General features: G+C 36.3%; 1 protein-coding gene across 1 annotated transcript in view; it reads left to right on the forward strand.

The window, feature by feature from the left end:
- The window catches only part of PLAA (phospholipase A2 activating protein), a 44,819-nt gene extending 27,490 nt beyond the window's left edge, over window positions 1–17,329 (forward strand). The window contains exons 8-14 of the mRNA XM_002819730.5: window positions 2,281–2,438; window positions 3,140–3,359; window positions 5,505–5,573; window positions 8,725–8,793; window positions 12,236–12,337; window positions 14,677–14,841; window positions 16,596–17,329. Coding sequence (XP_002819776.2) covers window positions 2,281–2,438; window positions 3,140–3,359; window positions 5,505–5,573; window positions 8,725–8,793; window positions 12,236–12,337; window positions 14,677–14,841; window positions 16,596–17,161 — 1,349 coding nt within the window. The 3' untranslated portion in view covers window positions 17,162–17,329. The remainder of the gene's footprint in view (window positions 1–2,280; window positions 2,439–3,139; window positions 3,360–5,504; window positions 5,574–8,724; window positions 8,794–12,235; window positions 12,338–14,676; window positions 14,842–16,595) is intronic.
- The last annotated feature ends 5,001 nt before the right edge of the window (window positions 17,330–22,330 follow it).

Genomic DNA, 22,330 nt, shown 5'->3' on the forward strand with positions numbered 1-22,330 from the left:
AAATCAAGCATTGTCTGTGTAATGAGTTGGGAGTCATTTGAGTTTAAAATCAGAAGACCGTAGTCATCTCAAATGAAATCTTGGGTTGGATGTATCTCTTGACTGCATTATTATACCAGTGCTTCTCAAAGCTTGATTCATGGACCTCTGGGGATTCTGAGATCCTTTAGGATGTCCATGAGGCCAAAACTAATTTTTCTAATACTAGATATTATTTGAATTTTGTACATTGTATTAATGTTTGCACTTATGGTGCAAAAACAATGGTGGGTAAAACCCCTGGTTCACTAGTATGTAAATCAAGCCAGGGGCTTTAAACCATTCTGATAAGTTACTATGTTCTACTTGCATGCAGTTGTAGTTTTTAAAAAAAAAAACAGTGAAAACAAAAAAAAAAACAGTTTGCCATTAAGCATGTCCTTGATGAGGTATTAATATTAAGAATTACCAGTTTTATTACATTTTGACACATCTTTTTAAATATTCCGGGTGAGAAAACCTAAAGTAGACATAAAGTAAATCAAAATACTGTGGTGTCTCAAAGAAAAGAACATGTGCAGTCATTTGAGTTGCAGGCTAAACTACCAGTTTTTTCATGGAGTGCTATTTTTATTTGAAAGAATGACTACGGTTATTCAGGCTTTGGTATTTGGCAGACGTTTTTTGAAAATGAACAAATTGAGCATGTTCCGTCAAGGAAAATAACTGACAATATATGTTGCCAAAGATAAAATTCAAGCGTTTGAGTGAAAATTGAAATGTAGGAAAAATGTATCTCCACCAGGAACTTAGTAGCTTCCCATTTGTATTGATACTAGTGGTAATAATATTAACAAATGTCATTTTTTAATATTGAATGATAAACTGTATGAATATGCAGAAGATCTGCATAAGTCATTGAACCATTATTTTCCATATGACTAGTATCTGATACCATCTCAGACATGGGTAAAAGATCCATTCAAAGTACAAGATAGACCAGTGGATTTTAGTATAATAGAGCATGAAAAATTCATTGATGTGGTTTCAGATTGTACACTGTAGCCTTTAAAAAATTAGTATTTCTGGCCTATCCACATTTTCTGAAAAGACTCGTCTTCTCTTTTTCAACTACCTACGTGTGTTAGGCTGGATTTTCTTTTTGTAGTCAACCAAAATAACAAATTGAAACAGATTAAGATGGGGTAAGAGGGGAGATTAAAGTATGATGGACTAGGCCAGAACTGGCATATATCACATCCACCCAGATTCCACTGACCATTACTCAGTAATGTGACATGTGACTGCCCAGTGCAAGGGGGCTAGATAATGTAGTCTCTGGCTAGACAACTACAGCTGTATCTAATGGAAGAAGAGCATGATTCTTCGTAGGGTGGATAGCTGTCTCCGCCACTGAAGGCCTTGTTGAGAAGGTGACATTTGTGTAAAGTTGTTAAAGAGGGAAAGGAGCAAATACTGCCAATATCTGTGTGAAGAGTATCATAGGCAGAATAAACAGCTAATGCAAAGGCTCTGTGGCTGAAGTTGGGAGATGAGGGGACGGGGGAATAGTAGAAAGTAAGGTCATGTAGGATAGTGGGGACAATTTATATTTGGTCTTGTACACTACTCGAGAGTTTAGGCTTTTACCAAGTGAGATGAGAAGCATTGATGGGTTTCAAGCAGAAGAGTGTCTGTCAGGACCTACTTAAACTTTTGAAAAAATTCCTGAGGTTGCTGGGTGGAATATACACTGTCGGGGGCCAAGAGCACAGGAAAGAGGCCGTTGAATCAACCCAACTGAGAAATGATGGTGGCTTGGACCAAGGGACGATGATGGAGATATTAAGGAGACAGTTTTCTAGATATATTTTAAAGAATGAGCTGATAGAAGTAGCTGAAGGGGGTGCTGAGAAGTAGCTGAAGGAGCGATGGAGTTGAGAGAAAGGTATCAGACTTTTCTACTTTTCGGTTTGAGCCACTGGATTAATGGAGAGCCATTTACGGAATGAAATGTGTTAGGAAGATATATTCACTAATAAAACTTGTTTTATTTTTGATGGGCCAGTTGCTTACTAGTAGAATCACGTTTTGTTAACCTTCCTTTGATTAATAATATTTCCTTTTAACTGTTATTTTCTTTTGACCACATTTTTAAATCTTTTATTTGATACAATTTTATTTTGAAACAAAATCCATATTCTCTTATGTGTAAATTTTAATGTTAAGAATTTTCTATCTAAATGTTTTTCAACTTTACACTGCCATTCTACCTTTGATTCTTAAAATTTTTATTTTAAGGTACTAGAGAAGGACAGACTCGTCTAATCAGAGATGGGGAGAAAGTCGAAGCCTATCAGTGGAGTGTTAGTGAAGGGAGGTGGATAAAAATTGGTGATGTTGTTGGCTCATCTGGTGCTAATCAGCAAACATCTGGAAAAGTTTTATATGAAGGGAAAGTATGTCGACCTCTACTTTCTAATTACTATTGTCTTAAATATTAGGCAAATTAAAGGTTTCCTTTGACCCATGGTGATAAAATTTTCTTTGTTTTGACATTTAAAAATCCATTACTGTGGGAAACTAATCTTTTTTTTCCCTGTCTTGAAATAGATATTTTAAAAGTATCTTTCCATGTAGTGAGAGCTGCATTTGAGAGACAAATTAGCAATTGTCTGTCACGTAGTAGTTTCTATACAAAAGCTGTTCCCAGCCATTTTGGATTGGGAGCTTCTGTGCCACCTTTCTTCTAATGCCTCATGCCTGGCTATATTTAACTTGACAAGACATGAGAGACCCTGCAGGGCAGTGCTTAAACTGCCAGCATGTTTTGGTGAGTAGGGCACAGTAACAGCTGATAATTTTGACTTTGATATCAACCAGTTGGAAACTCTTCTTTGGCTCTAGTATTAATATGTAGTTATAATCCATCCTTCATCCTCACCCCCATCCCCTAATGAAATTCTAATATTGCATCGCATGCAGATGGGGGCTGTTAATCTTTATCTGCCAAAAAGGAAGATTTTAGCACTGCACTTTGGAAAAAGTTTAAGTACTGTAATTATTAAAGAACACATCTGTGTTATGTTGTATATGTCATTAATATATGTGAACAGATAAATTAATAAGCATGTATCTCCTTTTTATATTCCTACTTTAGGAATTTGATTATGTTTTCTCAATTGATGTCAATGAAGGTGGACCATCGTATAAATTGCCATATAATACCAGTGATGACCCTTGGTTAACTGCATACAACTTCTTACAGAAGAATGATTTGAATCCTATGTTTCTGGATCAAGTAGCCAAATTTATTATTGATAACACAAAAGGTCAAATGTTGGGACTTGGGAATCCCAGCTTTTCAGATCCATTTACAGGTAAGTTAGTGTTTGTATTGAGTCTTACGTAGTTCCATTAGTGTAGATTGATTTTTTTGATGTTTTCAAACAGTCATGTGATTAGCTTTTTCAATAAATACCAATATCTACAGCAGGGTTTTGCTTCACATTCATATGTTTAAGCCTGAAATTATGTAGTAATTCTGTATTTTACAGAAATTATAGTAAATTGTTGTCTTTCAAAAATACAATCACACTATAATGGAATTTCAGTTATTTGAAACAAAAATAAACTTGTAAGTTCTTTTATATAGTGTTTCTTTTAAAAAATTATATTTTGGCAAAATTTAGTAAATCTTTTTTCACATGAGGCTAAATTGGTCAGTCATGCATCAAATCTAAAAGTGAACCCTATGGGTAGTTTTAGTTTATATGTGATGTGTATTCTACACGTTCATTTTAAGTTAATTGTTTGTAACATCATATGCAATATCTCAGATGTTATAAATGCAGTTAGGTGCTCATACCAGTCTGTAAGTTGTAATCCTGGTGGTACTAGTCCAAATTCTGGCTCCTAGGAAGTGGAATCTAATCCTAGTAATATTAACTTGAGTTCTGGAGACTGGTGTAGGAGGAAATAAAATGCCTCCTCTAAATAACATTTTGAGATAGGCACTTTACTGTTAATGTTTTCCTCTCATCATTTCTGACTCAACATTTTTCATGTGCTAGTGCTCTTCCTTGTTTTACGAGGACTTCGTATTATATTCCTGTCTCAAATCCTTATGTAGATCCACCTTTTCTTCCCTGACAGCTGCTCCACATTCCCAAATTGTCTCTTCTCCTTCTACTTCAAAATTTCATTGCCCATTCATATAATAAAACTAATGTTACCTGCATGTTGATTTAAATAGAATTATCAGGCCAGGTGTGGTGGCTGACGCCTGTCATCCCAGCACTTTGGGAGGCCAAGGCGGGCAGATCACAAGGTCAGTAGTTCAAGACCAGTCTGGCCAACATAGTGAAACCCCATCTCTACCAAAAAAAAAAAAAAAAATACAAAAAATTAGCCAGGTGTGATGGATGTGCACCTGTAATCCCAGATCCTTGGGAGACTGAGGCAGGAGAATCACGTGAACCTGGGAGGCAGAGATGGCAGTGAGCCAAGATCGCACCATTGCACTCCAGCCTGGGTGACAGTGCAAGATTCCGTCTGAAAAAAATTAAAAATTAAAAAAAAAAAAATTATCAAAGTAACTTACTACTGAATTACAGATGATTTGATCCTCCAAATACTTGCACTTAAAAAGAAAATAATTCTTTAGTATGTGGATATTTTTGTTGTTGGAATTTCAGACTGTAGTTCAAAAGAGTGAACACAGATTGTAGTACTGTGTAAGCTATTTTGCATGTGGGATACAGGAAAGGAATTAAAGCAGCTGACTGTCTGGAAATCTAGGAAGCACTTGGGTTGTTTTGCCCTTCTGAGACTCTTAACTTTTTAAGCATCCTTACTGTGTTGGTGGTTTTTTTTTTTTTTTTTTTTTTTTTGTGGACAACCTGATTATTTCCCTAGAGGTACTAACAAAACATGGTCATATACGCCACACATTCGTAAATGTATAAATGGAAATCTCTTTCCTTTGTAGTTTTCATCCCCTTTCTAATTCTCTTCTCCAGTAGGTTGTAAGCTTCAGTGGATATAAGCAATTTTGTTCCCTTCTGGATCCCCAGCCCTGAGTTCATTGTTTGACACATGAATTAATGAACCTAGAGCTCTAAAAGATTAACATTTAGTGCCTGTGGTTTTGATAACAACAACAGCAGGAACTCTTGTGAATTTGTATAGGAACAGGGATAGGAATTGATTGTGTGTATATATATTTAGGTCAGATATTACCTGCAATTCTCTTTTGATATTTGAATTAAGTTTTAATATTTAAGTGCTGGGGCTAAGGTATAATAAAGCATTAAAGTTAAGAAAACAAAACTTGGAGAATCATTAAAATTTCAATTTTTTCCCAGCTATAAGACTTCTAACTATAGTTTCTGTCATTCTATCATGTGAAAGTTTTGCTCTTCTGTTTTTCTCCAAATGTAGGTTCTTCTAAAACAAGCATTGTGCTGTTTGAAAAATTCAGAACTTTGGTGCACTTCTGCCTTTTCTTTGTTTTGCATGCACAGGTGGTGGTCGGTATGTTCCGGGCTCTTCGGGATCTTCTAACACACTACCCACAGCAGATCCTTTTACAGGTGGGATGTAGTTTTGATTCATATATCTTTCTTCACTAAATGTATAGCATCTTGCATTACATGGCTTTACACCTTGAAGATGTCATTCAGTAACTGATAATTCCCTTATCTGCATTTCCAATTTTGATGGATCTCCTTTTCTTTAACTTCTGATTTTTGCTTTTTCCCGGAGTAGTTGTGTAGATTCCCTCATGACTTTTAAATAGCATATTATTAGAATTCATTGTTTTCTCCAGGGGTCCTTCCCACCAGGAGAGCAGTGTAGTTAAGAACATAGGTTTTAGAGTCAGACAAACCTTGGTTCAAAATTGGGCTCTACCACTTACTTGCTATGAGAAGTTGGCAAGTTACCTAACCTGTCTGAGCCTATTTTTTTTATCTGTGAAATTAGATAATAGGGGAACCCACCAACCAAGACACAGCATGAGTGCTATCACTGGCGAGATGCTACCAATCACGAGCAGAGAAGGAGCCATGTGAGTCCCTGATATTGGATGGAGCAGTACAATCAAGAAGTCTCCCCAGGCATATTTTGACTTAACATGGAAGGAGACATTCCACCCAGCTACCCAGGAATAGTCTTCCTAATCTAAGTTATTAATGTCCTTCTTGAAGCCCTTGAAGTGTTGGTGTATCTCTTCAAAATGAATTTATTTACCAAGGTATGCATGCCTCAGCGTCAACACTACTGGAAAAAGTGCCAGAGTTGGACTTTAAGGCAGCTGAAGAAGTCTCTATTTTCAGAATGGCTTTTGATATCTTGTATAATGCTGTTGTTGGATCTTCAGACAGAGTTCCTCGACAGTATACTCAGTTTGGGAAGAGATCATAGCCTTTAGGTATCCACTAGCCTTGCAGATTAGTACTGTGAGCTATAAAAATGACAACCTACAGTCCTCTCTAAGTCATAGAGATTGGACAAACATACGTTAGGTCAGTGTCATGAGGTTGTAGATTGCTGTCAGTGAGCTTCCTTTTTCCTGTGAATGTATTGGTGGCCCAGATGCAAATGGTTATACCATGTGCATTGATAACTAGCAAATGAAAATAATTAACTGTCACACTAAATGCTGTGATGGCACAGTGGCTGTTAAGGAAGTCTTTGATAACATAATGTGATTTCAAATGGTAGTAAGGATCTGAAGAGTAGATAAGATGGCTTTCTCTTTATCAGCAGTTCAGAAACAGTGATGCCCTGAAACTTAATACCGAGTGAGAATCCAAATCACTTTGGCGGCTTTTTTTCTGGAACAGAAAGAACATATCAAGCTTCAACTAATACCAGCAAAATCAAGAAAACTCCTGGGGCCATTATAACCAGAGCATATCTCACTGTTCCATAATGTCAGTAACTCAGAAGATGCAGTGGTTATGTAGATATGCAAGATAGCATAAACAATGTCCAAGAGAATTAGGGTATCAGGATAATTGAATACATTTTTGTATAAATATATAACAGCATCTACCATATTGAGGTATGAAAATAAAATAGCATAATATGTGTAAGTGTAAAGCAAAATGCCTGGAGTATATTTAAGCCACGGTATGTATTAGTTATTGTTGATGATGATGTTTTCCCAACTTTGTCAGTGGCACTGGGGCCAAAAGATTTCCCTATCTAGCTACAACTTAAAGTCAGTCTTAATTCTTCTTTCTTTTCCTTACTAATTTATGCAGTCCTTAAACTGCTAATGTTTATTAGAATGATCTGGGAAGCTTGTTTAAATTACTTATCCCAGGGTTCTATGGCCAAGAGATTCTGATTCACTAGATTAGTGAGGAGGTTAAAACTAAAATTATTCATGCTCTGATCTCTCACCCAAGGATTCTAATTAAATAAAATGATCTTGGTGGTAGTTTGATCTTAGATTTTTTTTTTTTTTTTTTTTTAGTCAGAGTTTTGCTCTTCTTGCCCAGGCTGGAGTGCAATGGTGCGGTCTCAGCTCACCACAACCTCTGCCTCCCATGCTCAAGCAATTCTCCTGCCTCTGCCTCTGCCTCCCGAGTAGCCAGGATTACAGGCATGCGCCACCACACCCAGCTAATTTTGTATTTTTAGTAGAGACAGGGTTTCTCCATGTTGGTCAGTCTGGTCTCGAACTCCCGACCTCAGGTGATCCACCCACCTCAGCCTCCCAAAGTGCTGGGTTTACAGGCGTGAGCCACCACGCCCAGCGATCTTATTTTTTAAAGTTCCCCAAGTGTTTCTAAAGTGGAGCCAGTTTGGAGTAACCCGAGGTTATGGGTGAACTCTGGGAATCTGTGTATTGAATCTGTGATTCACTCAGGTGGTCAGAAAACCATATTTAGAAAAGTGTGAGAGTGTACTTTACCTCTTAACAGCTTAATGCCTTGGGCAAGTTATTCAGCCTTCTGCTTCTAAAATATTGTGAATTATAATGGTATCTATATAATAATTTAATGAATATATGCATAGAAGATTAGCTGGCATATGGTTAAATTTCAACAAATCCATTTATTCTGTGTTTCTCATTATTTTAATTAATCTTACTTTTTTTTTTTGGTTTTGCTTTTTTAATTTTGTTTGGCATTGCTGTATGTTTTGCACCGGTTATAACAACTCCTAGAGTATAAATTGAGAGAGGCTAGAACAGTAGCTCATTTTTCTTCTTCCCATAAAGGCTGATCCAGTATTCTCCATATCTCCAAATCCTGCTGATTCTCTCTCTATACTTAACTTTTAAGTTTCCTTCTTTCTATTTTCAATAAGACAGCCACAAGTATTATCTATAATAAAATGTGACTGGGCTGTTGTCATAGTATCTCTAACTCTTACCTGAGTCTTCTCCAATTGTCTTATGTGCTAGTTAGTCCCACCCCTTTACTTCAATAGAATAGTGTCCACATTTTATTCTGGAAACTTTTATTTCTCTCCAATCCACTTATATTTTTGTAATTTACTAAACTTCTACAATTATATAAGGCATGTAATGTTTACTTTGTAGCTAACACTTATGACATGCTCAGGCACTGTTCTAAGCATTTTTCTGTATTAAATTTGTGGCATATTTATTATGTATATAATGACGCCATTGTGAAGTGTGCTTAGTAATGGAAATAAGCGAAGGAGCAGTTTGAACTTTATAATTTACAGTCACCTTTGCTTACTAGGAGTATTATTGTATTGTAGGTGCTGGTCGTTATGTACCAGGTTCTGCAAGTATGGGAACTACCATGGCTGGAGTTGATCCATTTACAGGTATATACTTTTTATTTCTTTTTCTTTTTTTAGATTTTAAAAATTCGTTGGAACTTTTATTTAATGAAAAGAGTAAGAAAATTTGTGTCATTTTCTTGCTTGAGAACTTCTTATATAGTAAATCGAGACCAAACTTGTCTGGCTTTTTGAGTTTTCTCAGAATTGTCTGATTACTACATTTTAGAATCATGTGGGGAGCTTTACAAACATACTTCAGCCTTATCCCCAGAGATGCTTACTTGGTCTAATTCTGCTCTGAGTTGGGGACTTGGCAAAGGGTAGTTTTATAATCTTCCAATGTGATTCTAATATGCATCTAGGATCAGAAACTACTGTTTTACTGTAGTAAATCTGCTTTCCTCACTACTCTTACAAAGTCTGTGTTTATTCTCATCTCTTCATTCTTACTTAATGTGTTGAGAATGTTATTCACTGGATTATACATTGTTCTCTTTAAGAAGACTCAGGAAAGAATTCGCTTCTGTGATTTATGCCTGGAATAGCTATAGTTCTTCTGAGCAACTAATTTTTTTTAATCCTTAGTTACCTAGTCTACAGTCTGACATACCTCACTTGTTCATTGAATATGTACTGGCATGTTTTCCTCTGTATTGGCTGCCATTAAAACACAGAGCTAAATTTGTGGTTCATCTCTTTCAAGTTTGACAGATATCTTGGCATATATTTTTTTCTACTTAATTTTTATGTTCCTTGTAATTTATATGAGAGAAATTGAGTAACATAAATGTTATTCAGCATTAAAATAAACACCCATAAAGCTACCACTCAATAACTAACCTAGCATGCATTTTTATTTTTTATTACTTTTGAGATGGAATCTTGTTTTGTTGCCTGGGCTGGGCTCAAACTCCTGGGCTCACATGATCCTCCCACCTCAGCCTCCTGAGTAGTTGGGTTTACATGTGCACACTACCATGTCCATCACTTGGCATGTGATTTTGTAAGCTATTTTTAATTGCAAAAGTAACATTGGTTAGCAATACTGAAGTATAACATAGTACCTGTAATTAAGATTATGGATTCTGGAGTGAGAATCTAAATTCAAATCTCAGCTCTACTACTTTTTATCTGCTTGACCTTGAACAATTTATTTGATGTGTCTGTGCTTTTGTTTTTCTCATTTGCAAAGTTGAGGTCATATCTACTTCCTAGAATTAAGAGCTTAAAATTATAAAATTTATGTAAATAACTTTTTACCAAATTAATGCTTAGTAATTCTTAGCTGTACTTGTTAACAAAGGTTAACAGTGCTCCCTCCCATTTTCCAGAAGTTAGTTTTTAACAGTATGGTGTGTATATTGGAGCTTTATATACCTTAGTACAAGCTAATGTCACCTCTCGCCTGGAATAATGAAATAACTTCCAAATTGGTCTCTCCATGATCCATATTGCAGACAGTGATCTTTTTATTGTTTACTCTGTTTATGCACCTCCCTTGATTAAAAAACTCTTCATTGGCTTCCCAGTGAATATTTTTCTTTTGCCTTGCCCCACATTCCTCACTGCCTTTCTTCTGTCCAGCCATACTGGCCAGTGTCAGTTTCTTGAGCATGTAATACTGTTTTCTACCTCCAGAGTTTTGAATTCACTGTTTTCTTTTGGCATACTTATGCATTGCCCTTTGCCTTGTCATTTAGACCACAAATTATTGGCTGTTTTTCTGCCTTTTCTTTTTTATTTAATTTTGTAATACAGTATTTATTAGATAAGCTCAGTGAAACTTTTCTGAACACCCACATATGTCCTTGCTAGATCGCCTACTCTTATCTTGCATTGCATCCTGTACTTTTCCATCAGGGAACTTTTCATTATACTTATTTGGATGATATTTGATTAATATTTGCATTCTTAACACAACTACTAGACTGTACTGACCAAGAATGCAGGCAATGTGTGTATAGCTTATTTTTATGTCAAGAAAAATTTATTGTTTATAAACAATTTTATACACCAATCTCACTGTTTCATCTTTATCTACCTTCATCCCTTTCTATTCCTAATGTACTCAGAATATTAAGATAAATCTTTTATTCATATTTTTGCACAATATCTTAACTGTACATTTGAACAAAATAGGGTTTAAATTGATTAAGATTTGAAATGTGAGATGTAAATTAGATTTAAATTATACTTTAGTTGAAGGTCACTTTATTTATTGAATATTGCTGAATTTTCATCATGTGCCAGTTTGTTCATGATCAGATACTGAGTTTCTGTTAATATAATAGAGACTTAAGATGTAAAAAATATATATATAAAAGACTAGGACTCAGATGGGCCTAGTGGCTGACGCCTGTAATTCCAGCACTTTGAGAGGCCAAGGTGAGCGGATCACCTGAGGTCAGGAGTTCGAGACCAGCCTGGCCAACTTGGTGAAACCCCTTCTGTACTGAAACAATGCAAAAATTAGGCTGGGCACGGTGGCTTATGCCTGTAATCCCAGCACTTTGGGAGGCCGAGGCAGGTGGATGACAAGGTCAGGAGTTCGAAACCAGCCTGGCCAATGTGGTGAAACCCTGTCTCTACTAAAAATACAAAAATTAGCCCGGCGTGGTGGCACATGCCTGTAATCCCAACTATTCTGGAGGCTGAGGCAGGAGAATTGCTTGAACCCAGGAGGCGGACGTTGCAGTGAGCTGAGATTACGCCATCCAGCCTGGGCAACAGAGCGAGACTGTCTCAGAAAAAAAAAAAAAGAGCTAGGACTCCTCAGCAAACCACCATGGCACACATTTACCTATGTAACAAACTTGCACATCCTGCACATGTACCCTGGAACTTAATAAAATACTTAAAAAAAAAAAAAAAGGTCTAGGACTCCTGTCCTTCAGGGATTTACAACTTGGGGATTTATAAAGATGATGCAGAAAAAGATTAGAGAAAATGATAATGCCTACTACATCATTTGGAATAAGCAGCAAAAGACATATAAAAAGGGAGAGATCAGCATGCCTTAGAGAAGATGAAAATGGAAAGTTTCATATAATTATATGGTATTCTTTGGCTTTTTTTAAATTTATAATTTAGATTTAATCTTAGGCCAGGCTCAGTGGCTCAAACCTGTAATCCCAGCACTTTCAGAGGCTGAGGTGGGAGGATTGCTTGAGTCCAGGAGGTCGAGGCTGTAGTGAGCTGTGATTGCACCACTGCACTCTGTCTCAGAAAGAAAAAAAAGAAGTAAAAAATGTGAGATGATCTTGTTCTACGTTTAAGCTTCCATTCCCAAAACCAAAAAATATTATATCAATAAATATAAATTATACAAAATATTGTGGATATTTTTCCCCTTGAGGTTCCTTGTTTATTGCATGCACTGAATAGTTGCATATCTCAATAATTATGAAAACTAAGTCATATAGTTAGAAAAATCTCATTTTTGATCACTCCTTGTGATTATCATCATCTTCTATTCTTTAAATAGGGACTAGTGCCTACCGATCAGCTGCATCTAAAACAATGAATATTTATTTCCCTAAAAAAGAGGCTGTCACATTTGACCAAGCAAACCCTACACAAATATTAGGTAAGTCTCTTTAATTAATTTTTTCGTATATTCATAGACTGTTTGAGGATGTCATCAAGGTTGTTTCTCTTACCAACATGTGTCAGGAACTGGGTACTTAATATAAATAGATACTTCTATTGCGGTATTAAACAACAGTGTCCACCACAAATATACAATCTGGTAAAGGATCCATAATACTTTCTAAGAAGTCTTACACAAACATAAAGTAAGTAATTTATGATAACTGTAATAAAAAAAATTAAAGGTGGAAAATGTAAATTCTACCCACCGAAGCTCTTAATGTTTTAAAAAAAAAATCAATGAATATGAATGAGTAAAGCATTTGAAAAATTAAGATCTTGTCTTTAAAAAATTAGTGGCCCTCAGAAATAATACAAGTTCATTTTAAATTGCCCATTAGAAATGCATCTGCTGGCCTGGTACAGTGACTCATGCCTGTAATCCCAGCACTTTGGGAGGCCAAGGTGGGCGGACTGCCTGAGGTCAGGAGTTCGAGACTAGCCTGGCTAACATGGTGAAACCCCATCTCTACTAAAAATACAAAAATTAGCCGGGTGTGGTGGTGGGCGCCTGTAATCCCAGCAACTCTGGAGGCTGAGGCACGAGAATCACTTGAACCTGGGAGGTGGAGGAGTTGCATGAGCCCAAGATCGCACCACTGCACTTCAGCCTGGGCAACAGAGCAAGACTCCATCTCAAGGAAAAAAAAAAAAAAGAAATGAATCTGCTTTAGTGACTTTGATTGCTTTTTCTGTTTGTGCTCCTCAAAACAAAATACAGTGTTTTGTTGTTGTTGTTGTTGTCTTGGACTAAAAGTACTGTTAGCTTTGTTTGCCACAAAGATTATGATGAGAATTAATTGGGTTAACATAACATAACATACTTACCAGAGTATAAGGCAGAGTCAGTATTGTAAAAATTTATAAAAATCACTCATTAATATTTTCTTAATTGCTTTATTTTGAATAATGTAGTATATGCACACTTTTAGATTTAAAAAAAAAAACTTGTGAAAATCTAACAGGTATCTTGATTTTTGCATTCCTTAATAAACTTGATTTTTATTTATTAGAGTTAAAGTTGTTAATACCTGAGATTAGTGAAACGGGCCCTAGTTTCCATTTATAATTGATTTCAACGGTGTAAATTTGGATAATTTTCCTTATTATCGGAATTTGGACTTTTTTATTCTTGAGATAAAGATTTTTAAGGAAACACAGTAACTCAAAGTCATGATAAAAAGGATACTGATCTAAAGATACATGTGAAGGATTTGAAGGAAATTGTTTCATGAAATGTGAACATGGGAAGAAAGGGCAGTATGTCCATTAAATAAATTTTTAAAATAATGTGACATCAAATATGCATATGGAACTAAGTCATAAATTAAATGTTATCAGTAGGTGTTTAACTCTTTGACTATTTCATTGACAACTGTAGAAATTGACATAAATTGGCTAAAAAGTTGTCATAAATTTTCTCATGGAGAAACTAGGTTATTGACTTACACTTGAACATATATTGCACATGATGTTGCTTTGAAAGTCATCCAAAATGGAGGCTGGACGTGGTGGCTCATGCCTGTAATCCCAGCACTTTGGGAGTTCAAGGCAGGCGGGTCACTTGAGGTCAGGAGTTTTTCACCATGTTGGTCAGCCTGGCCAACATGGTGAAACCCCATCTCTACTAAAAATACAAAAATTGGCTGGTGTGGTGGTGCATGCTGGTAGTTCCAGCTACTCGGGAGGCTGAGGCAGGAGAATCGCTTGAAAATCCTGATGGTGGAGGTTGCAGTGAGCCGAGATCATGCTACTGCACTCCAGCCTGGGCAACAGAGTGAGACTCCGTCTCAAAAAATAATAATAAGAAGAAGAAGGCTGGGCGTGGTGGCTCACACATGTAATCACAGCACTTTGGGAGGCTAAGGTGGGTGGACCACGAGGTCAGGAGATCGAGACCATCCTGGCTAATGTGGTGAAACCCCGTCTCTACTAAAAACACAAAAAAATTAGCCAGGCATGGTGGCGGGCGCCTGTAGTCCCAGCTACTGAGGAGGCTGAGGCAGGAGAATTGCTTGAACCCAGGAGGTGAGCTTGCAGTGAGCCAAGATGGCACCACTGCACTCCAGCCTGGGCGACTAAGCAAGACTCCGTCTCAAAAAAAAAAAAAGACAAAGCTCATAAGCCTTATCCTTACTTTATGGTGTTTGATAATTGCTGAGTAAAGTCTTAACTCCCCATGGTGTACACTAGAGTACTTTTCTTGAAAGTCTTGGCATTTATATTATCTGGCTAATTACAGTTAGAGAATTTTGAAAGTTTGATTTTGGGTTCTAGGTAAACTGAAGGAACTTAATGGAACTGCACCTGAAGAGAAGAAGTTAACTGAGGATGACTTGATACTTCTTGAGAAGATACTGTCTCTAATATGTAATAGTTCTTCAGAAAAACCCACAGTCCAGCAACTTCAGATTTTATGGAAAGCTATTAACTGTCCTGAAGGTAAATAAACACTCTTCAAAAATGTCACCAGAAAGCAAGAAGTTTTATCTTCATTTCTATCAATATTACTGGTATTTGTGGATTAAATGAAAGTTAACTTGAGTAGTTCTAAATCACTATGGAAAATCTTCACGAAAAGGGTTCACTACACTACTGGAATTGATAATCTTGTTTTCGTTACATGCCTTTTGAGAATCTGAAGGTAACATAATGATCCCCATATACGCACCAGTTTGTTTTTTGTTGTTGTTGTTGTTTTGTTTTTTTTGTTTTTTGTTTTTGTTTTTGTTTTTGAAACGGAGTCTCGCTCTGTCGCCCAGGCTGGAGTGCAGTGGTGTGATCTCGGCTCACTGCAAGCTCTGCCTCCCGGGTTCACGCCGTTCTCCTGCCTCAGCCTCCTGAGTAGTTGGGACTATAGGCACCCGCCACCATGCCCGGCTAATTTTTTGTATTTTTAGTAGAGATGGGGTTTCACCATGTTAGCCAGGATGGTCTCCATCTCCTGACCTCGTGATCCTCCCGCCTTAGCCTGCCAAAGTGCTGGAATTACAGGCGTGAGCCACTGCGCCAGGCCATGCACCTGTTTGTTTACTGTTTCAGAGCATTTATGGATTCCCGGCCAGGCATCCAAGATACTCTTAGTGACCTGTTAACCCTAGGCTACGAATATTTACTATAAGTTTTTTTTTTTTTTCCAATTATGTCAGTTAAGTCTTTTTTAATTCCCAAAGAGTCCTTGCCCGTTATTTTTTTTATGCCACTGATTTATTGGAGAAAAAGTCTTTTTTTTTTTTTTCTCAATAAAATGTCCCATATTATGGATTTTGCTGATGTGTTCCTCCATCTCTGTATTTATTGCTAGTGGTAAAATTAGATTCTGGTTCAGTAGGGGTTTTTTTTAGGTGAAATCCTTTATAAATGATGATGCATACTAGTTTTATATTATGGAGCACATAATGTTGGATTTCCTCACCTTTAGTGATGCTAAGATTATTTTGTGCATTCATTCAGATGGCATCTACCCAGGCCCTTGATTATAAAGCTCCCACCAACCTATAAGCGTCCTATCACTTGTTAACTGGAATTCTCTTAAGAACTTTCCGGCTGGGCACGGTGGCTCACACCTGTAATCCCAGCACTTTGGGAGGCCAACGTGGGTGGATCACCTGAAGTCAGGAGTTTGAGACCAGCCTGACCAATATGATGAAACCTCGTCTCTACTAAAAATACAAAAATTAGCCGGGCATGGTGACATGCACCTGTAATCCCAGCTACTTGGGAGGCTGAGACAGGAGAATTGCTTGAACCCAGGAGGTGGAGGTTGCAGCAAGCCGAGATCGCGCCATTGCAATCCAGCCTGGGCAACAAGAGTGAAACTCTGTCTCAAAAAAAAAAAAAGAACGTTTTCCCTGTTTAATTGTTCGGTCTTACAGAATTTTTAAAAGCAAGGTCTGCACCCCATTCTTTCCATTCATTTTTGAATACTCACAGTGTGTAGGCTATTTGATAACCTGAGAGAGTTACCTTATTTTTAAAGCGAATATGATCTTTCAGTAATAAATCTAGTTTATATAAATATGAAAAATTAACAAAAGTTTCAGAAATATATGCATTTTTTTTAAAGCAGACACATGATTTTTCACATTTTCTAAAATGGTTAGTTTTGTAGTGGGAAAATAAAATCCTTAAAAGTCGATAGTCAAAAGAAATTTTCTTTATTTTCATAAGCATTAATGACTTTTTTTTTTAAATAGATATTGTCTTTCCTGCACTTGACATTCTTCGGTTGTCAATTAAACATCCCAGTGTGAATGAGAACTTCTGCAATGAAAAGGAAGGGGCTCAGTTCAGCAGTCATCTTATCAATCTTCTGAACCCTAAAGGAAAGCCAGCAAACCAGCTGCTTGCTCTCAGGACTTTTTGCAATTGTTTTGTTGGCCAGGCAGGACAAAAACTCATGATGTCCCAGAGGGAATCACTGATGTCCCATGCAATAGAACTGAAATCAGGGAGCAATAAGAACATTCACATTGCTCTGGCTACATTGGCCCTGAACTATTCTGTTTGTTTTCATAAAGACCATAACATTGAAGGGAAAGCTCAATGTTTGTCACTAATTAGCACAATCTTGGAAGTGGTACAAGACCTAGAAGCCACTTTTAGACTTCTTGTGGCTCTTGGAACACTTATCAGTGATGATTCAAATGCTGTACAATTAGCCAAGTCTTTAGGTGTTGATTCTCAAATAAAAAAGTATTCCTCAGTATCAGAACCAGCAAAAGTAAGTGAATGCTGTAGATTTATCCTAAATTTGCTGTAGCAGTGGGGAAGAGGGACGGATATTTTTAATTGATATAGTGTTTTTTTCCTCACATTTGACGTGACTGATAACAGATAATTAAAAAAAGAGAATACGGTGGATTAAGTAAAATTTTACATCTTGTAAAGTGGTGGGGAGGGGAAACAGAAATAAAATTTTTGCACTGCTGGACTGTGAGATTTTCCTGTGTAATTTGGGTAGATTTTCAAGAGTATGAAAACAAATTTAAAAAGAGCTATAATCAGCAACAACACAATGACAATGACATCTTCCCCTTACCTTAGCCACTAAGGAGAAGACAAGGGCTGTTACTCATATAACTTGCTTTTATTACTTAATGTACACCAAACTGTTAATTGTTGTCAATTATCTTTTATTTAACTTCTCCACCTTCATTGCTAGATCCTTTGAACAGCACTGATACATTTCAAGGTCTTGTTTTAGGATAACTACTTTAAAATTTTTAAAATTATATTAAATTTATGAAACATTTATAAATTCATATATTAAAACAATATAAGATAATTTCTTGATTTGTCATTTATAAATCCTAAAGTATGTTTGTTTAATGGCCTATTTTTAGATGAAGAAAAAGCCAGTTGGTAAGCTATGTTAGTCATGTATCAGTTCAGACAGACGAGGTCTCAATTTAACTCCAGGCTTAGATCCAGTTTCTTTTGCCCTTCACTATTTGAGGTAACTTCATTTTTCATTCTAGTTTTGATATTTGGCTGTTTATTTTTATCATTTTCCATTATTTCAAAGGGAATTTGGAACATGTTGAATTTTATCAGGTGATTACATAAGCAAGAGTACATCAAACTGTATTATTAGAAAGTCTAGAACCTGTCATGTGAAATTACTATTTTTGAGCCCTCTATGTGGTCCAGGCAGAATAGTAGACACACTGATATTTAATCCTTAAAACCCCTTAAATGAGGGCCAGTATTATCTCTGCTTTCAGAAGTAGACATAATATGATGAATCATATAAGAGAAAAAAAAAAAAGTGAAGCCAAGAGGGAGTTAGCTACTTAAAGTACATGCCATGCTATACTTTCTAGAGAGATCACAGATGTGTGTGAACATCCTAGCATTTAACACAAAGAAGGAACCATCACATTAATTACACAGTTTACTGTGTCTGAGGTAACCCAATTTCTTGAGAGAAGCGTAACTATTCTATTTTCAAAAGTGGGAAAGATCTTTTCATAAAGACATTGCCAAAAATAGTGAGCAACATTCTCAATACTCATGGTACAAAGAACCATGAATTTCCTGGCTTAATGCCAAATTATAGCCTTAGAAGAATAATTGTTCCCCAAATGGGCAAGAGACGTTCTAATTGTCTAGAGTAATCCAAGTAAGAACTTTTGGAATATCAAAAGGAAATGAGCAAAATGTAAATAGAGGAGATATGTACTTTGCTGAGTATTAAATTGGAACTACCTGGTGTGTACCTGGACTAAATATTCTGCTCACTGGCTCAGTTAGGTACCTATACTTTTCTTTTTTTGATTGGGTTTAGGTGGTTATGTCAAAGTTAAATGGCAGAATTAGGAATTTAACCCAGGTCTGGCTGGTTCCTTTACAATACACTGCTTTCTTGTTACAAGTAAAAATAATTTAATTGCAATATTTAGGAAAAGTAGGTACCTTTGAATAATGATAAGAAACAGTCTTGGTTAAGAATATGAGTTCTCTCTTCAAAATGTAAGGGGCAGCAAAATGTAAACACTGCTTCCTATTACTGTGCAAGTTTTTTTATGTCAACTTCTATTATACTATTTCATGTTTGTTGTGGAGATTACAAAATATAGCTTAGCAAAAGGAAACAATCTCGCTTGAAGGATATGTTAAATAATTTAATGATATTTTAAAGATTTTCTTTTTTAGTTAAACTTTCCTATAATTCTCTTAATGTTTTTTCTGAATACAAAAGTAATAAACATTTACTGAGTAAAACACACACACCCCAAATAAAAATTGCCTGTAAGGCCACTATCTAGAGAAAACTATTCTTAACGTCTTGTGGCATAGTGACTAGGTATGTAAATGTATTTTATTTTATTAAAAAAGCGTATCATACATACTCTTTGATAACCTGGTTTTTAAACTTATATTTGGTACAAAGAGCTCCACATTAATAAATACAATATTCTATCATATGGATATACCCATTTCTTATTAACTGGCACTGTTTCCAATTTTCAGCTATCAAGCAATGGTATGACAAATCTCACAAGAGTCTTACTAGTTCCCTAGGAACATTTTATACATGGAATTGGTAGATCAAGATAGTGTACATTGTTTAGACTATTTACATTGCCATCGCACCTCTAGTGGTACAACTCTTGGAATTAATGTACTTCATATTGCATTTGAAACCCCATTGCCTACAAAAGAGTTAAGTTATTATTGTCTCCATTTCGTAACTATTATCTTCTCTCTGGCATTAGGTTCCTTTAGATGAGTATGTTACTGTTTATATGACTAGCTGAATTTATAACTAAAGAGCAATGCAACGAAATTTATTATCTACCTCATAATCTTCTTTAAGTGATGGAAGAAGCATAGGTAAAAATGGATTCTTTACATAGATAATTCTGGGGATACGAGTGGGAGGTAGGTTCCTTAGCAGTTGTCACTTTGTATGTTATGGTTATTTTTATTTTTATTTTTTTGAGACGGAGTCTGGCTCTGTCGCCCAGTCTGGAGTGCAGTGTCGTGATCTCGGCTCACTGCAAGCTCCGCCTCCCGGGTTCACGCCATTCTCCTGCCTCAGCCTCCCGAGTAGCTGGGACTACAGGCGCCCGCCACTACACCCGGCTAATTTTTCGTATGGTTATTTGATGAGGAAATGATAAAATGCATAAAAGGCCATTTGTGGTATGTCATCCTTCCTGCAAGTCTTAGATAAATTCCAGGCTTTTAAAGTGTTATTCAATCTTTTTTAAAAAAACTATTCTAATTTCTAATGCATTATTTTCTGTAGAAATTATATGCAGTATAGTTGTGATTATAAATACAGTTTTGAAGACTTTAATAGCATTTTTTCATGAGTTTTCCTTCAACTTTTTAATAAAAGTATTCATACATAAAAATTTTAAAAGGCTGGGTGCAGTGGCTCACACCTGTAATCCCAGCATTTTGGGAGGCTGAGGCGAGAGCATCGTTTGAGCCCAGAGTTCAAGACCAGTCTGGGCAACATAGAGAGATCGCATCTCTACCAAAATTTAAAAATTGGCCAGACATGATATTGCGTGCCTGTAATTCCAGCTACTCAGAAGGCTGAGGTGGGAGGATCACTTGAGCCTGGGAGATCAGGGTTGCAGTGAGCCATGATTGTGCCACTGCACTGCAGCCTGGGTGTTAACAGAGCAAGACTTTGTCTCAAAAAACAAAAACAAAAACAAAAAAAACTGAAAGAAAAGTACAGTGAACATTCATGGACTTGTTAACTAGATTCCACAGTTACTAACATTTTGCCAGATTTGCTTTATCTCCATAGTATATACTTTCTTTTGAAATTACTTAAATGCTTTTCAACTGGATGCTTCCATATGCATCTTATAAGAATGAGGGCATTTTTAAGAACATAACGTCAACGATAATATCACACTTAAGGAAATTAGTAATTTCATAATATCTAATATCTAGTCCATATTTCAAATTTCCTCATTGCTCTAAGAATGCCTTTTATAACTTGCTTTAAAAAGATCTAAATAATCAAGGTTTGTGTACTGTATCTATGAATAGTTATTTAGTTATATGCTTCTTTGACTTCTTAATCTAGAATAGTCTTTCATATTTTAAAATTATCAGTGACTTTTTGAAATGTTTAGGGCACTCCAGCATGTGAAGCACCTCATATTTTGTGTTTGTAAAATATTTTTCTACAACCCTTTAGTATTGGTTATCTATTGCTGCTTAATAAATGACGCCAAAACTTAGTGGATCAAAATAGCACATATTATCTCAAATGTTCTGTGGTTCAGGAATCTTAACACAGCTTAGGTGGATCCTCTTGAGGCTGTAAAGTATCAGCCAAGGCTGGTGTCTCATCTAAAGGCTCTACTGAGGAAGGTTTCATTTTCAAGCTCACATCGTTGGTGTTTAGTTCTTTTGGGGTTGGACTGAGGACCTCAATTCCTAGCTAGCTGTTGGCCAGAGACTGCCCTCTCTGATTTTTGCTATATGGGCCTCCCCAGTGTGGCAAATTGCTTCATCAAAGCCAGCAAGGGAGAGTCTGCCGGTAGGACCAAAGTTGGAATCTTTATAATCTAATCACAGAAGTGACATCTAAACATCAAGGTATTGTATTGGTTGGAAGTTAATCAAGGGGAGTAGATTATGCAAGGCAGTGAATACCAGTAGGGGAGGGATCACTGGGGGCTATCTTGGAGTCCGCCTGCAACATCTATTTCCTATAAACTGAAAGCTTGTTTCCATTGAGATTAAACTATTTGTAGGAATACTTTACAGGTGATATGTACTTGTTATTTTGTCTTGATTATATCATATATGAGCTTCCTTAAGGGGTAAAATAGTCTTCAGAATAAGGTGGGTAATGGAAGCTGTAAAGAGGAGAAAGTTGCCTAAAGTCCTTTTGGAAAGTAGATAGTCTGATATTGGTACTAGGCCTAAAATGAGATGTTGGGGCTTAAAACCTGACCTTGGAATTCCTGGACACATGATAAATCAGAAAAATAAAATGTTCAAATGGCTGTGATCATCAGATTTCAAGTTATGTAGCAACATTTACCACAACAGTTTGCAACTTGATTTAAATCAAACCAAATAACGCAAAGAACAACTAGACAGCCTGCATTAAGCACTTATTCTTTTCTAGTTGTATATGCATAGTTTATCCTCATTATCTCTATGAGGTAGGTATTACACAGGTGTAGAAACTGAAAGAAGTCAAATCTGTATGACAAGTCAGTAGTAACCAAACAATGGAGAAGATAACAGTATTTAATCAATGATGTTGCCAAAACTGGATATCAATATGAAGAAAAATATCAGTTTTGTAGTAGCCACTTTATCATAATAGCAACTACAATGGCTGCTAGTGCCATATAAGAATGACACGGATCAAAAGAAAGTGGTTTTAAGCCATTAAATGACATTTCTTTCATTCCTGTGTCCTCAAAGGAACTAATAAATT

Source organism: Pongo abelii, chromosome 13 (assembly GCF_028885655.2).
Source record: "Pongo abelii isolate AG06213 chromosome 13, NHGRI_mPonAbe1-v2.0_pri, whole genome shotgun sequence".
Taxonomy (NCBI): Eukaryota; Metazoa; Chordata; class Mammalia; order Primates; family Hominidae; genus Pongo; species Pongo abelii.